Source organism: Aethalodelphis obliquidens, unplaced genomic scaffold (genome assembly GCF_003676395.1).
Source record: "Aethalodelphis obliquidens isolate GAN/ISIS:26980383/991018 unplaced genomic scaffold, ASM367639v1 scaffold5, whole genome shotgun sequence".
In the NCBI taxonomy this organism is placed as follows: domain Eukaryota; kingdom Metazoa; phylum Chordata; class Mammalia; order Artiodactyla; family Delphinidae; genus Aethalodelphis; species Aethalodelphis obliquidens.
This window is the reverse complement of record NW_020837949.1, coordinates 59,824,212-59,841,651: the sequence shown is the minus strand read 5'-3', so window position 1 is coordinate 59,841,651 and position 17,440 is coordinate 59,824,212. Positions and strand designations below refer to the sequence as shown.

Here is a 17,440-nt window from a genome sequence, read left to right as displayed (position 1 = left end):
AAGGGAGCCGTAAACAAAATGAAAAGAAAACCTACAGAATGGGAGAAAATATTTACAAATGATGCGACCAACAAGGGCTTAATTTCCAAAACATACAAACAGCTCATACAACTCAACAACAAAAAAACAAACAACCCAATAGAAAAGTCCACAGAAGACCTAAATAGGCATTTCTCCAAACAAGACATACAGATGGCCAACAGGCACATGAAAAGATACTCAACATCACTAATTATTAGAAAAATGCAAATCAAAACTACAATGAGGTACCACCTCACACTGGTCAGAATGGTCATCATTAAAAAGTCTACAAATAACAAGTGCTGGAGAGGGTATGGAGAAAAGGGAACTCTCCTACACTGTTGGTAGGAATGTAAGTTGGTGCAGTCACTGTGGAAAACAGTATGGTGGTTCCTCAAAAAACTAAAAATAGAGTTGCCATATGATCTAGCAATCCCACCCCTGAGATCCAGACAAAATTATAATTCTAAAGGATACATACAGCCCTATGTTCATTGCAGCACTATTCACAATAGCCAAGACATGGAAACAACCTAAATGTCCATCGACAGATAAATGGATAAAGAGGATGTGGTATGTATATACAGTGGAATACTATTCAGCCATAAAAAGAATGAAATAATGTCATTTGCAGCAACATGGATGGACCTAGAGATTATCATACTAAGTCAGAAAGAGAAAGACAAATACCATATATCACTTATATGTGGAATCTAAAATACGACACAAATGAACAAAATCTACAAAACAGAAACAGACTCACAGACATAAAGAACAGATTTGTGGTTGCCAATGGGGAGGGAAGGATTGAGAGTTTGGGACTAGCAGATGCAAACTATTATATAGAGAATGGATAAACAACAAGGTCCTACTTCATAGCACAGCGAACTATACTCAGTACCCTGTGAGAAACGATAATAATGGAAAAGAATATAAAAAAGAATGTGTATATATGTATAACTGAATCACTTTGCTGTACAGCAGAAATTAACACGACACTGTAAATTAACTATACTTCAATTTAAAAATTAAGGGATTTTTCTCAGACCAAATCTATTCTATTTTGTTAATATGGAGGCTTTAAATAATTCCAGATTACATATCAACCAACATTCACAACACCTGGAATTGATTCTCGTTAATTGTCATGATAATCATGTAAATGGAAAAGAGGAAAAGTAGAATTTCTAAATGAAATTTTCTCACGTCTGGCCTTTAAAGACAGTGATTAATTACTGTAAATTTTTACATCCAACTTTTTTAGGTTTAAAAAAGTCAAAGAAGTTAAGAAAAGTTCAGCCAGTGCCTGGTCCTGTAATCTTGTCTCCCTTTCATTATCCTACTTGGTACAAAAAGAATAGTAAGATTCGCAGAATCCCAGGAGCACTGGGCAGACTAATTAATAGCTATAATATGCTTTCAAATGCAGAATGCTATATCTGTATGTGCTAACTTTTTTTTCCAGTAATCATGTTAATACCTTATTCATCTCACTGGTAATTGTATAGCGCCATCACCGTAATGTAATGATGTGCACCATGCAAAAGTCAGATGAGATGATCTAATGATGTCAAGATGAAATGCTGTCAGCGTAAGTCTATAAAGATAGTATAACACTGTCAAAAATAAAAGGAAATTATGGCATTGTAAGTTCTACTAACATTAAGAGATGTTAGAAGGAAAGGGTTCTACAATCTGGGGCAATGTCTGTTATGACAGATGTGCTCCAGCAACTTAAAAGACAAACTGGCATTCCTCATCTAATTTCCTTTCTCCAAAGAGTTTTTATTAAAATTCTCTGTTAATTTCCTACGTGAATGTCTTCAAGCCAAGAATAGGACTATGATTCTCAAGAGCAATTTGTGTTTGAAACATTCATTGTTCTTTGGGTCTATGGTCCAACATTAATTGCACCAGATAGTCATTTCTTTTACAAGGGCAAGGAGTACATTTTTCAAAGTTTTGTGAAAGGTAATAGTCCTCCAAGTTTCACTCTTTGAAGAAACCTTGGCAGTAAGAGAGATATCTTTGTTGTATACGTCACACCTCACAGAAGAAAAGAAATACAGCCCTTTAACAGAAGGTCAGTTTAGGCATAAGCATTTATCCTCTCTATACACCAGATTTTGAAAAGCTTTAGGAAGGTCCAAGCTTAAAAGAAAACAAAATCTCTCCGTATAGTTTTGTGCATTTGGGAGTCTCGGGTTTCAGTTCCCTGAAGTTTTCTATTATGTGGGGGACTCAGATTAAATGATTTTTTAAATATAGAGGCGTGATTTCTGCCAAGACTGTTAAAAAGATAATAATCAAAATGAAATAAGGGATATAGAGTCAACACTTAGGAAAAATTAGACAAAAGATTGAACTTTGTTGTACTCAGAGATTCTCCCAGTCTATGTGGTGTCTGTGTGAGCTAGAGACAGATGCACCTTTCTTGGGGCAGATACAGCCCCTCGCCTGGGTATATGGCTGGGAAAGTATGGTACAGGCTGGATTTTAGTTCCCATTCTCCCTTCATCATTGCACCCTTGTGCAGCGCACAGCCTACACAATCACAGGTGGTGGTCCTGACCATCCCTAAACTCCTGGATACAGGCCCAGTAGCTCAACCCCAAGGCATCTAGGAAACCTCTGCTTTCCCTACCATGAAAATTTCCATGATGTCACGCTACTGAACAGGACTTCCCAAGGTGGCCTCCTGAAAGACTTTGGGGAATGTCAGAAGTATACCCTAAAATCAAGATTTGGCCAGGACAATTCCAGCTTACTCCTTTTGTCCTAGGGTAATTATTACCACCTCCTTTTCATTTTCAAAAGTGTCCCGGTTTGAATGATATGGTCAACTTACACATAACTTTGATAAGAAACTGAAAATTTGTTAGAATAGTCTATAGATAGATGTGTGAGACATAGGTGAATGTGAAGGGGGGAGGAGAAGAAAGAAAGGAAAGGAGGCAAATGGTAGAATGAGATCTCCAGCTCAGTTTTATGTAGACTGTCATTAGTTCCAGGGACCAATTGTTCATTGCCATTTAACATCAGTTATGAAATTAAGCTTTCTATTAGAGCAACTTCCCCTGAATTTTCCTGGTTCCAATGCTGAGGACTCCCAAACCCCAATTTACATCATACCTCAATTCAACTTCCTAGGTTAATAACCAGCAATTGTATCCTAAAGAAAAGTGAGGTTCATTTAAGGAAAGGAAATTGTTGATGTAAACAAACCTTTACAGGGACTTCCCTGGCGGTCCTGGTAACTAAAGCCACAATTCTTTGCTTTCATTTTCCACAGGTTAGAGGATTTCCAGTTTAGGAAATTTTTGGAAAGTTTTGCAAGATTTCCCCATGCAATAAACTTACCAGTCACAGGAGCATAATTAAGATTCTTAACCTCTCTGTCTCACATTCCTCCATGTAAATGGGATAATGAAGGCACCTCCTTACAGGCTGTTTTAAAGAAGAAATGAAGGGACTTCCCTGGTGGTCCAGTGATAAAGAATCTGCCTTACAGTGCAAGGGACTTGGGTTCAATTCCTGGTCAGAGGACTAAGATCCCACATGCCGTGGGGCAACTAAGCCCACACGCCACAACTACTGAGCTCACGGGCCTCAACTGGAGAGCCTGTGTGCTGCAAACTACCTGCACGCCACAACTACAGAGCCCATGCGCCCTGGAGCTTGCGCGCCACAACTAGAGAGAGAAAACCCGCACACCACAACTAGAGAGAAGTCTGAGCGCTGCAATGAAGACACCACGCACCACAATGAAAGATCCTGCATGCCTCAACAAAGATCCCACATGCCACAACTAAGACCCAACTCAGCCAAAAATAAAAAATTTTTTTAAAAGAAATGAAAAAATATATGCAAAGCAATTAGCACACAGTAAATGCCTAGTGAATGTTGTTATTTTACATATTAAAAGAGTACCAGGGCTTCCCTGGTGGCGCAGTGGTTGAGAGTCCGCCTGCCGATGCAGGGGACACGGGTTCGTGCCCCGGTCCGGGAGGATCCCACATGCCACAGAGCGGCTGGGCCCATGAACCATGGCCGCTGAGCCTGCGCGTCCGGAGCCTGTGCTCCGCAACGGGAGAGGCAACAACAGTGAGAGGCCCGCGTACCGCAAAAAAAAAAAAAAAGAGTACCAAATTTGTTTATGACCAACTTTTTTTGGTGTGTGTATACAGATAGCATTTTAACCATGGGAATTTTTGACTAACCTTAGGTAACAGCAGAGGTTTATGTAGTGAAAATAGGAAGTTAGGAAGTCAGATTTCTCAGTGCCCTACTTACCTCTCAAGAATATTGTGGAGGTAAATATTAAATTATAAAACCCGCTGAGATTTTTTTTAAGCTTAAAACTCTAAGCAAATTCAAGGTATTATTATTATAAAAGTAGACTCTTTGGGCTTCAGTTTACTAATCTGTCAAATAGGTATTCAAGGAGTACCTTTTATTCAAAATAGATGTATTCGAAAGTGGATATGCATTTCTAAAGAGCTAAACAAATATAAAGTTCCTAACCAGAGTTCCTGCCAGCGCTACCTCCCTCTGGCCCACCCACCTGGAGTGCAGCTTGTCTTCCATGGGCAGGGGAGAGCTGAGCCAGGCATCTCCCTTCCTCATGTGCCCACTGACTTACAGGGGCAGGGGCTTGGGCAAGCGCAATGTTTAGCACAAGGAAAAGGGGAACACTGCAAGGTTGGCAGTAAGAGGGAAAGAGGGATGAGGCCAGGCAGGGAAGGGACATTCACTTGGCACCGCTTATACCAGCCCTCAAAGGCCAGGTGCTTCAGTCCCAACAGTAGCGGCTGGCAGGCAGTGCCACCACATCATGGCTCAAATCTGCCAATAAAGGGTTGGGTAAGAGTGCCAATATGGAATATGAGCAAGTCCAAGTTAAAGGAAAGGCAAATATCTAAGTTGAAGACCAGCCCTAACAGCCTGACATAGCTACTTCTCAAGGCTACTGTGAAAGGAGAAGTGAATCATATATGAAATCCCTTTGGGAAAAACCATTTAAAGGCCTATAAAATTTGCACAAGACATGCCAAATGTTCACCATAAGACTATGAAGAGGAAAGGAAGCCAGTAACATATTGGGAAAACTTAGAGAATGTTTTCCTACACTGTGATATTTAGGGTCACGTTGAATTTTAATGACCCAGGAAAAGAAAGTCACAAAGGACAGAACTGTCATCAGCACCTTCTACCCCACTTATTGCAAACTCTCTGGGAAGTGCTCCCCAAAAAACAATCCTTGGGTGGACACACGCTTTTCCTAAATGCCACCCCAATGACTATTCTAATTCAGAGACAGAAGAGTGGTCATTAATGCCTGGCTGTTTCTATCCTGCTGTTCTCCATCCTTCTACTTCTCTTCCAATCTTTTCCACTGTTCTTGTAAGTTAAGGGGAAATTATCAGGTGATTTTAATTACTAAATTAACTAAAATCACCAGTTTTACACCTAACTCACTGGTTTCAGGAATAATTCTATTAAAAATGTTATCACTGTAGCAAAGATGAGCTCTTTGGTTCATCTCTTTTTCTCAATGCTAAAAAATTCTCCTTATCCTCTCCAAGTTTACTATGTAAGTTAACTACCAGTGACCTAGCACAGTTACTCTATAACATGACCCTGAAAGTGTCTGAAACTCTTAAACAGCAAGTGTGAAAAAGCTATGACAGCACACCCCTGAAGCAGCGAGAGACTCAAATAACAAAGAGGCAAGGGAAAAGTGTAGGGAAAGAATAGTGCATCCACAGTATATTCTGAATTTCTTCATGTATGAATACAGCTACTCTAGCCTGTGTCCGTTATTTGTTTATTTAATTTGTTGATTTCCATCTTCACTTCTTTTTTTCCTAGGAGAGGATTTAATACAATATCTGTTTATATTCTGTGGCTAGCTGAAGTCCAGAGTTTCATAAAAAAGAAGTATCTTTTCCCTCTACAGTTCCAAGCATTCCTGGAACTTGTAAGTAAAATTCCAGATATCCCTAAACCCCATTTTATTTTTTCTATTGAGATATAATTGATACTTATATTAGTTTCAGGTATACAACATAATGATTTGATATTTGTATATACTGCAAAATGATCACCACAGTCAGTCTAGTGAACATTGATTACCATACACAGTTACATTTTTTTCCTTGTTATGAGAGCACTTAAGCAACTTTCAAATATGCAATATAATACTATTAACTATAGTCACCATGCTGTACATTACATCCCCATGATATTTATTTTATAACTGGAATGTTTTACCTTCCGATCTGCTTCACCCATTTCACCCACTCCTCCAACCCAATTTTAAACTAACTATAGTGCAAATAAATAAATATTTTTTTTAAAAAAAAGGAAAGAAAACTAACAATAGTGCATGCAGACACATAGTATGTTGATTGCAAAATGAGGGCTGTTGAAAAGTTGCAGTAGCAGCCAAACTGTTCCGCGATTTCCGAAGTAACCAATTAAAATGCATACACCATTCAGGGGTAAAACTGAGAAAATGCACTCAAACCACTGGGAACCTGCAGTCACATACGCAAAGTTGTAACCCAGGATGCAGCAATAAATTACATGAATGTATATGTTTACAATACTTTGCTAAATGCACCATCTAAGAGTCTGCTGTGTTGAGAAAGAGAAATAAAACTAAGACTTGGTGTTGCAAAAGAAAAATTCTGCTTAACTGCTCTTGGTCTATATAAGTTGACTATTACTAAGATTCTGGGTACAAGGACGGTAAGGTATCTTTTCTGTCCACAATTTTTTTTAAAATGGACTCCATTGCTGTGTCAGCTACACTTCACTTGGAAAGCTATTGACTTTTCCTTCCTGTTGCCTTTATTTTCTTCTGCAGGAGCACAGAGGGATGCAAGTCCAGGTGGGCACTGTGCCTTCCACTGATTATGCTGTGTAACACAGCAGGGAAACCTCTTATCTCAGGCTGGGGTTGCCTATTTAAGAATCTTTCTCTTTACAAAAGGTATAAGGTAGTAAACACAGCTGTACAAAAAGGTTTGGTATTTTCTTGCTGTTTGTTTTAATCTATTAAAATGATATAATTAAGGCAGGGTGCAAAAATATCTATAAAACTGTATTACCCACCTGAGTGCATATATTTGTGGGCCAAGTTTTAACCCAGCTCACAGTGATTGGATAATCTGAACGGATTTGACTTTAGAAGTGATTTTTTACACCTTTGCATACAGTGTTGTCAGATCATAAAAACTCAGTGGCTTAGGATCAATGAACTTTAAAATTCTAAACTGATCTTGGAATTAGAATGTTATTAAAAATGACTTAAGCTTCACTCTTGCTATCTCCTTGCCAAAATTGGATCATTGCTCTGAATTCCTGTCTGCCAATTACTTTTCTTTTAACTCCACAAGGGGTATTTTTTTAATTGGAATTTATGTATCTTTAAGAAGAATAAAGGTTTTGTAAATAGTGTCACAGCCAAACCTTCTTTTCAAGAAGATGAAATCTGAGTTCAGGAGGAAGAATATGACTCAATTTCAGTTTGCAAAGACTTATAATAATATAATCCCATTTACTTCCTACTTAGATGAACTTGAAGTGTTTTCAGCTGTGGTATATTAAATTTGTCTCATAGAGAATAGATTTGAGTGGATACTTAAGGCCTTTTCCTAAGCAGTTATGTTTAAGTTAAATGAATAAACACATTTTAATGTCTTAATTATAAAAACAAAATCTGCCAAAGTCTATGATCTGCACTATCATTTGGAAATAGACTGAAAAGTCCTATTAGCTTGGAATTAAGCGGAAAATAGTTTCCCCCTCTGGGGATTTTTAATTTATTCAGAATATTTATATAATTGCCTGCTAGTGAATCCTCTGAGATTACTTTGTTGGAGATGCTCTTTAACTCCAAACACATTTTTCTTGAGGGCAGGGGGGTACAGTAATTAATTTCAGCATGGGAGGAATCTTTCTTTTTACTTATCCTTTCTGTCACCTCCCCACACCCCCATTCCCTCACCTCCCTCCCTGGGTGACCTCACTGTCAATTCATATGGGCTCCAAAGCATTTTGGCTTGGGCCTAGTTAGTTCAGCCTCACAAGTGCACGGGAAGAACTTTAAACCTCGGTGGGGAATTAAACAGTTTTGCTAACTCAGAAGATGAACCACCTCTGAATGTCAGTTCCAAGCCAGTATGCCTGGCTCTCTATCAAGAGACACAAAAGCCATTCAGCTGAGTTGCCAAAACCAATGACAACAACTTGTGATATTTTTTAAAGACTTCACCACTTTTGCAATCATCACTCCTGTTTTTTCATCTCATCGCAATTCATGGAAATGTGTCTTTTATCTTCTTTTTTTTTTTTGCGGTAGGCGGGCATCTCACTGTTGTGGCTTCTCCCATTGCGGAGCACAGGCTCCGGACGCGCAGGCTCAGCGGCCATGGCTCACGGGCCTAGCCACTCCGCGGCATGTGGGATCTTCCCGGACCGGGGCACGAACCGTGTCCCCTGCATCGGCAGGCGGACTCTCAACCACTGCGCCACCAGGGAAGCCCGGAAATGTGTCTTTTATAGACAAACATCAAACTGAAGATTTCAGGGCTCTTACCTTAAGTTATTAAATGATCTTCATGCCCTAGCTCAAAGAAAAATGAAGCTCCATTCTAAATAAAATAATTACTCAGATCTATCTCCACAAAACATATGATGTAACCAGCTGTGTTTGTGTTTGAGATTTCTAGGATGAAAAGCACTCTAGATGGATCGTGATCAATGAAGACATAATAGGGCTTCCCGGGTGGCGCAGTGGTTGAGAGTCCGCCTGCCGATGCAGGGGACACGGGTTCGTGCCCCGGTCCGGGAAGATCCCACATGCCGCGGAGCGGCTGGGCCCGTGAGCCATGGCCGCTGAGCCTGCGCGTCCGGAGCCTGTGCTCCGCAACGGGGGAGGCCACAACAGTGAGATGCCCGCCTACCGCAAAAAAAAAAAAAAAAAAAGACATAATAACAGTGAACTGCTCAGAGCAGTTTTCGCTGGACAGATAAACAAAATAATAGACAAAGCATTGCAAACGAAAACTAAAATAAACCTCAAACCAAGGAAAGGACTTTTAAGACAGGTAGTCCACGGATTTAAAAAATTCTAAAATAAAGAAGACTTGTTTACATCAAGTTTGCATATATGCTAGTGTTTTGTTATGGAGGTCCTTTATCTACGTGAATTTCGTGCATCCAATTGATGAGTACAATTTTTAATTAAATAAAATAGTAGCGTCCATATTAAAAAGATCATAATTTATAAACTAAATATTTTCAGGTGCAGTAATTTGTCTGCGCTTCAAGCCCAAAGGAAAGGATGCTCTACTTTTGGCACACCTATGAGTAACTAGATTTCCAGATAGGTCAGAGGGAAAAAACTGAGTTAGCAGCTATTAAAATGATCCCCCCCCACTTCCCCTGCCACGCCTTTCCAAAGCACTCTCCCTGCAAACTCAGAGTGGCACCATCTTTCCAGTTCCCGGGAGTAGTGAATCACCCTCAGTCTCTCCAGCGCCTCATCCAGTTAGAGGAGAGCCTGCTTCTTCAGAACTGTCTAGGAAACAAGGGTCACCCTCGATTGATTCCAGTCATCCCAGAGCATGGCACTCCCCCAAATCGCTGGATTTCGTGCTAAAACCCAGAAAAAAAGTGATCCGGTTGGAGGGGGGAGGGGAGAGGAAGAGTATGAATGTATACGGAGTAACGTAAAGGAAAGAAAGGGCGTGGGAGTGGAGAGAAAGATCTGCTGGAAGCGGAAAGAAGGAAAGCCACGTGGTAGCCGACTCGAACCCCAGGACAAACGGGCGTTGTCCAGCCAGGGACTGTGAGCCTGGGAAGCGTTTGCCATTTGCACGCTGCTCCTCGCGGACACTGGGTGGCGCTCGTGGTAAAGACTTGCACTACTCTTACGGCCCGTTTCCCCTCCACCGCCTCCCGCCCTTTGCAAAATTCGGCTACTAGGAGATGAAATTACTCACATTCTTCCTACGTGTCGCCGTGAGGAGAGCACTTCTGGAGAAGTTTGAAGCCGTGGGGCTGTTTCTCCGCGGCTGGGCCTGTCAGTGGGTTTTGAAAGAAGTAACAGCGTCCGGTCCGCTGGTCTTAAAACAAAGTTCTGAACCTTGGCATCACAAGCACCACAGTACCAGCAGAAGTTGCTACCCTGACAGCCGGGATACCCAACACGTGTGCGCCCAGAGTGTGGGTCCGAAGCGCCGGCCAGGCCCGGTGCCAGCCGCGCACAAAGCCACATTGACTCTAACGTGAAAGGAAATGGGACCATATTGTGATCAGACTCGGGCTCCTTTTAACTTAGCGCTCCCTCTCCCTCCCGCTTCCTTTAAGGAAAGGAAGGGTAGGGGGAAGTGGGGTCAACCTAGAAAAGAAGCAGGACAAAGCAAGAAAGTCGATGCTCTGGACCTTCAGAGACACACTCAGGTGTGGAGGCCTCACCCAGCAGAAGCCTTTGCACAAGCGGCTCGGAGTCTGGCGTGAGGGCCACCACTTTAGGAACGGAGAAAAAGAAGTTAAATCCTTCCTTTTCACCCCACTCCTTTTTGTCTTGTGTAAAACATGGGAAAGAATGTCTTTTTTTTGGGGGGGGGGTCGGAGGAAAAGTGAAATTTATCAAGGTCTAGAATAATTTAACTTTGTAACACTGTGTTTTCAACCAGATTTTGAACTTCTAAATTTTGTCCAAATTCTGCAGCTTCCAATCTATCCAGATTGGAATCTGCCTTCTCAGCAAGGTCTAAGGACATTGCTATGAACACCCAATTTAGCATAACGGTATTGACCTCATTTCCCGAAACGTAATAACTTTTAAATCTATAAAAAGTAGAGAGTGCCAGGGTGGGGCTGCGGGGATACGGTGGGGTGCTGCGGAAGGCCGCCTGCTCCCCGAACCCGGAGGCGCCTTGAACCATCCCTGGCATTGCTTTGGGGAAGCGATTCGTGTAATTAAATGGCAGGATGCGTGTAAGGTGACTCGATGGGCGCTGGGAACTCCGGAGCAGAGGCCAGGGCTGCAAGCCTGCTGCGGTCTGTAGTGTTTCCCCGAAGCCCTGTGGTCCTTCTTAGCCAGAACCTAGCGGGCGAACGGCCGTGCCGACCTCCATAGCATGGGGTGAGGATGGGCGGACAGCCTTGGCTCTGTTTAGCTGAGCTTCTATCTCAGAGGAGTCTGGGGCGGCACAGGCCGCAAGCAGGGACTCGGGTGGGTGTGGGAGGAGGGGCGCTGTGGACCCTGTGACACACACCTTCCCTTCCCTGTTTGCGCCGGAGCTGAAGTTGCCCCTGGAGGGCTATGCGACAATAGCTGTGGTTTTACGGCGCCCAGAGGCAGGGAGTTGGTGCACATGTGGCTGCTCGGCTTTGGAGTTTCGGAGCGAGGCTGGCCTCCTGCTCCGAGTTCCGGACCCGCCCCCACCCCTCGGCTCTCCTGCTAGGCTGTTTTGGGCCAAAATAGCTCCACAGCCAAAGTGAGGCTAAACTAAGACTAGACACAACTAATGTGGACGTTTTCTTCTTCGGTTGGGTCGGGGGTGGGGCGGGGAAGGGATGAGGCGGTGATGAGAAGCCAGACTGTTCCACCCTGGATGTCGGGTGGAGCTCCCAGGTTCCGGGTCTTAGAACTCCTGTAGGAAGGTGCTGGGAGGGCCCAAATCAGGATCCAGCTCCTGGACTGTCCTATTTGAGGGGAGAGGAAGTGGGTAGCGGTAAACTGACTAATGTTAAATTTCTAAACTCCCAGCTAGATCACCACTAGAGCAAGAGTGACACTTTGTGAAAGGCAAACTCTGGATCCCAAATACCAAGTGTTTGATTCCTGAGCCTTTTCCTTTGCATATGAGCTAAGATGCTTTCACTGCAAGAAATAAAGGGATTGAGGGTACAGGAATCCGGACCCTGGGAAATGGAAAAGCAGGCCCTCAGTGCCACCTCCATGGAGCTGGAAGAGGGAAATCCATGCTCTTCACCCAACTTCCCCAAAGAACTTTTATCTGTCTACTTCCCAGTGTTCTTGGGGTTCCCATTAGTCCCGTGAGGACAAGTCATAAGTAGACCATTCACTTTTGCAGGAATCTTTGACCACTGAACACAGAATTACTGATCCTCTATTCCAACAGCATCCAAATAGACTAGAATATCAAACAAAGTGTGGGGCTGCCCGCTCCTCTTGGGGACCAGCAATTTGGGAGTCATTAAGTTATTTGTGCTTAAGACAGCGATTTTTTAAGTCGTTGTAGGGATTTGGGCTTGCAGGCACTCTCTGCCATTAAGAGTGCATTCTTGAGCATCCTTGTCTCGCCCTTGTCTGAGAAATAACTCATCTCGGGCAAAGGAAGTTCTTGCTGCAAATTTGTCTGTCTTTTCCCAAATCACAAATTTTCAACACATGTAAATTACAGCTTGGCTCCCAGTACCCCACTAAAAAGATTGTTCTCATCAGTTTCTTCTCACCTTTATCCCACATCCCTGCTCCCCACCCCGCTTTGATTCCCCATTTCAATATTAGTGTTCAATCCACATTCGCCCCTGATGCAGCTCGAGGCTGGCTGGGAGGTGCAGAGCCTGGAAAGACCGTGGTCGACCTCATCCCCAAAACATGTGCATTTTCTGAGGCTGCTGATTGGAACACATTGTCTCCAGACAGTACAGAGCAGGGTGTTGGCGCTTCTGCGTTGTCTTTAGTATTCACTGAAAACAGATTGCCTGAGGACCCCCTCTTCCTCCAGCAAGCAACAACACACACACACACACACACACATACACACACTCGCCCCCCCCCCTTCATTTTTTCTCCCTCTTTTTTTTAAGCAATGCTTTGTTGTGCTAAAACTAGTTGGACGAGTTAGGGTGTTGCTGCTGCTCCTGAGGCCCTGGCCAATGGAACCCGATCCACCCCGCTGTGCGTAAGCGCGCAATTAAGGATTTAACCAAGGCTGTGCTGCGCCTCAGCCAGCAGTCAGCCTGCCGGAGACAGAGCCTCCAAGACTCCCAGCCTCCTCCTCGCCGCCGCCGCCGCCGCCTCTCCTCCTCCTCCTCCTCCTCTTCCTCCTCCTCCCTCGCTCCCACAGCCATGTCTGCTTAGACCAGAGCAGCCCCACGGCCAACTCGGGCAGCCGCCGCCGCAGAGCAGCAAGGACAACCGCCGCCGCCAGCGAGCGATGACAGGAGTGTTTGACAGAAGGGTCCCCAGCATCCGATCCGGCGACTTCCAAGCCCCGTTCCAGACGTCCGCAGCCATGCACCATCCGTCTCAGGAATCGCCAACTTTGCCCGAGTCGTCGGCTACCGATTCCGACTACTACAGCCCCACGGGGGGAGCCCCGCATGGCTACTGCTCTCCTACCTCGGCTTCCTACGGCAAAGCGCTCAACCCCTACCAGTACCAGTACCACGGCGTGAACGGCGCCGCCGGCAGCTACCCCGCCAAAGCTTACGCCGACTACAGCTACGCCAGCCCCTACCACCAGTACGGCGGCGCCTACAACCGCGTCCCGAGCGCCACCAGCCAGCCAGGTACGGGGGCTGGGGGTGGGGACCGACACAGGGGGAGCCAGGATCAGGGAGGAGCGAGATGCGGTGGGAGATCCGGGGCCGCGCCGTCCACTGCAGCGCGGGCTCACCCGGCGGAAGGGAGTGGGGGCCGGGACTCTGCAACCACGAGAGGTTCCCGAGCCAGCATTTTAGAGATTCTTAGTAGAGGAAGCCCTAGGGGGAGTTCGGTCCAGCGTCTCTCCTCTCTGGTACCCTCGGGCGACCCCTCAGCCGCTGGATTCCCAGCTTGCCCGTTCGGAAGCCGGCGAAGCTGGAAAGAGGGTAGGGGTAGAGAGAGGAAGAATCAACCAGCCTGAGCGGCGTTTACGTAGTGAACGGAAGGTTATTTGCTGGATGTTAGGGTAAGCGTGCTCGAGGAGTGGGAGTGGAAGGCTGCCTCAAAGACTCTGCGGGGATTAGTGTGAGAGCAGCCGCGAGCCAGCGTGGTGCGGGTACCCGGAGCGCGCGGGGCGGGGTGGGGGCCGGAGAGCTGTAGCCCGCCAGAGGAAGAGCGCGCCGAGAGCCTTGCGGCTTCTCCAAGGCATTTCCCAAAACAAAAAGCCATTTGAAGGCGGAGGAGGGTTGCTGAAGGGTCACGATATTGGAGCAATACTTTTTTCCTTCTCCCTTAGATGCCTACAATTTGTTTCTCCTTCCCATCTCCTTTTGCATCTGCCTTGAAACTTAGTTGGAGAGTTTAAGAGGGTTAGTGAGCTTGGGCAGTAAGAGAGGTATGAGGTCTCCTAGGAGAGGTTTTGCTGGTCAGGTTTGATCTCTTCCCACCAGCACATTAATAATCCTGCTAATATTAGCATCCCCTGCTCTGGCAGAATCGAGACCACAGCCCTCATCCTCCACCCTTCCTCTCCTAGGAGCTCGCCACACACACACCGCGCACACACACACACACACACACACACACACACACACCGAGGAGAGGTTCTCCGCCCCTTGCAGAGATGGGCACTTTTGATAAGATGGTACTTTTGTGAAGGGGGACTTGTGGCCCCAGGGCACGTTTGTAAAACACGCGTTCCGAGAGTCTTTTTTCTCCCAAGTCTATACTCACAATTCTGCTAAATTCGTCCTGACCTGCCGCCCCTTTCCTACGAAAACACCCCACCGCGGATTCCTTTTCAAATTGTATTGGAACTATAACTCCTGATAAACTTTAAAAGACTGCGGGGAGGGGGGGGCGGGTGGAGGGGGGAGGCGTGTCTTCGTTCCTTTCAGTGTCTCTGAACTTCGTACATAAATGAAAGATTTTTTTTCTTTTGGCCAAGAACTTATTAAGTCTATTTGTAAAAGAAACCAGACACATCTGTGCCCTCGCAGATCTGCAGGGAGATTATGGGGGCTGCATAATCGGCCCTCTGTCTGCGGCGGCTCGGACGGCTTGCTGCTGAATTGAAGGAGCATAGTTTGCTTGTGGGTCTTTGAACTTTGAAGACCTCGGTTAGCGTCTTCCCTGCCCATGCGTCTGGCCTCTGCGGGCGCCCGAACAGACGCTGACATAAGGGGGGCCGCGGCCCGGGGCCTCCCCCTTGAATCCCCGGGAGCGGCTGGCCAGACTCACCCAAGAAACGTCGGTGAACACAGGGTGGGCTTGAAAACGAATCCGGGTGAAGCAGGAACCGCTGCAAGGGCTAAATCCCGGACGCCGAGAAAGGAGTTTTGCTGTACAAGGCGCCTTGCACAAACCCAGGAGAACCTGAATAAACAGAGTAGGGAATTAATCAGGCTACCTGGATTTTCCATGATGGGGAGAGAGGGGTCTCGTGAAGCAAAGGTGGTGATATGGGGAAAAGAGAGTGAAGGCTGCGTGGTAATAAATTCAAGGACTGTATTTGCAAGTTCTGCAAAAGGGCCATTGTCTGCCGACAACTCTAACCGGGTCTGTTTTGATTATTTAGAGAAAGAAGTGGCCGAGCCCGAGGTGAGGATGGTGAACGGCAAACCAAAGAAAGTTCGTAAACCCAGGACTATTTATTCCAGCTTTCAGCTGGCCGCGTTACAGAGAAGGTTTCAGAAGACTCAGTACCTCGCCCTGCCCGAACGCGCCGAGCTGGCCGCCTCCCTGGGACTGACGCAAACACAGGTAAATCCGGCCGCGGCTGGGCCAGAGCCCCGCCTGGGCTGCAAGCCTGGCTTGGCCGCGGGGTTCGGTCCCGGCGGACTGGAGCCGATTCAATAGGGCCCGCGAGAAACTCACAGAGAGAAAGACACTGACCCCGCGCCCTTCCCTCTAGGAGTCAGGCCGGGTGTCCCCGCCGTGCGACGGTAGGGATGGGATGGAGACCGCGTTCATCCCGAGATGCAAGCCCCACCCCTTCGAGCCTCGGGCGTTGAGGGGCCGGTTTCCTAGGCTGGAAACAAGGGGAGGGTTGTTTCTAGGACACTCTCGAAGCTTTGAGAAACTGTCTGGTTCTCTGCACAATGCAGAGCCTCTCGGGATGAGCGGGGCCCGGCGGGCTCTCGGTGGTCTTAGGCCGCGCGCAAGCCGGGAACGTCGCCTGCAGCCGGAAGAGCTGACGGGTCACGCCCTGCGCCTGCGGAGCTTTAGGCCGCAGCAGCCTGACCTTCCGAGGTGGGAGGGCGCGGTTGTACGGGGAAATCTGCCCTGGATCGTCCCGTTCCCTTCACTCCCACCCCAGCCCCACGGGGGTCTTTGGAAGAATAAAGAATGTCATCGGAGCCGAGGAGGGAGTGAAAGGGGTCGGTCGGGAAACGGGGAGACCGCTCCTTGTCCGCCACACTCGCGCGCGCGCGCGTAGCCAGTCCCGCGCCCCTAGCTCACCGGGCCCTGGCGGTTGTTCTGGAGACGTTCGTGGCGCCGCTTTTCAGGCGCTCCGCGCAGGCCTACCCGTGAGCGCTCGCGGCCGCGGACACTCGCGCCCCCTCCCCCGGCCCCAACAAAAGACAAAAGCCTGGGGGTCCTGCCCCAGCAGCAGCCAACAGGGCACCCTCTGGGGCCCGAGATGCAGGCTTTGCCCCCGGCCCAGCCCCTTGACCGTGGGCCGAGAGCTGCGGGGAGACGCCAGGGCCTGGCCTTCTGGCGGCCGAAATCGCCTCCAGTTGCCACCCTGGGGGAGGCGCGCGGGCAGCCTCTGAGTGTCCCGGTAACGTGTGCCTTTGTTCCCCCACCCAGGTGAAAATCTGGTTTCAGAACAAAAGATCCAAGATCAAGAAGATCATGAAAAACGGGGAGATGCCCCCGGAGCACAGCCCCAGCTCCAGCGACCCTATGGCGTGTAACTCGCCTCAGTCTCCGGCGGTGTGGGAGCCCCAGGGCTCGTCCCGCTCGCTCAGCCACCACCCTCATGCCCACCCTCCGACCTCCAACCAGTCCCCCGCGTCCAGCTACCTGGAGAACTCGGCTTCCTGGTACCCGAGCGCGGCCAGCTCAATCAATTCCCACCTGCCGCCACCCGGCTCCTTACAGCACCCGCTGGCGCTGGCCTCCGGGACACTCTATTAGACCGGCCGCTTTCTCTTGCTGTCTTTTTTGGGACTACTGTGTTTTTGCTGTTTTAGAAAATCATTTAAAAAAAAAAAAGGAATTCATATGGGGAAGTTTGGAAAACAGAAACAAAAAAGATTCATGTGTAAAGCTTTTTTTGCATGTAAGTTATTGCATTTCAAAGGACCCCGTCCCCCCTTTTTTACAGACGAACTTTTTTTTGCGCAACTGTGGACACTATCAATAGTGCCTTGAAATCTATGACCTCAAATTTTCAAAAGACTTTTTTCAATGTTATTTTAACCATGTAAATAAGTGTAGATAGAAGAATTAAACTGTATATTCTGGATAAATAAAATTATTTCGACCATGAAAGCAAAA

At 46.8% G+C, this 17,440-nt stretch overlaps 1 protein-coding gene across 1 annotated transcript; it reads left to right on the top strand.

Annotated features, from left to right (window-relative positions):
* Positions 1 to 12,905: 12,905 nt before the first annotated feature.
* On the top strand, positions 12,906 to 17,440 carry DLX5 (distal-less homeobox 5). The gene is made up of 3 exons (XM_027102499.1): positions 12,906 to 13,581; positions 15,513 to 15,697; positions 16,748 to 17,440. The coding sequence occupies exons 1-3, from the start codon at positions 13,227 to 13,229 to the stop codon at positions 17,075 to 17,077; spliced, it is 870 nt and encodes a 289-aa protein (XP_026958300.1). The 5' UTR covers positions 12,906 to 13,226; the 3' UTR covers positions 17,078 to 17,440.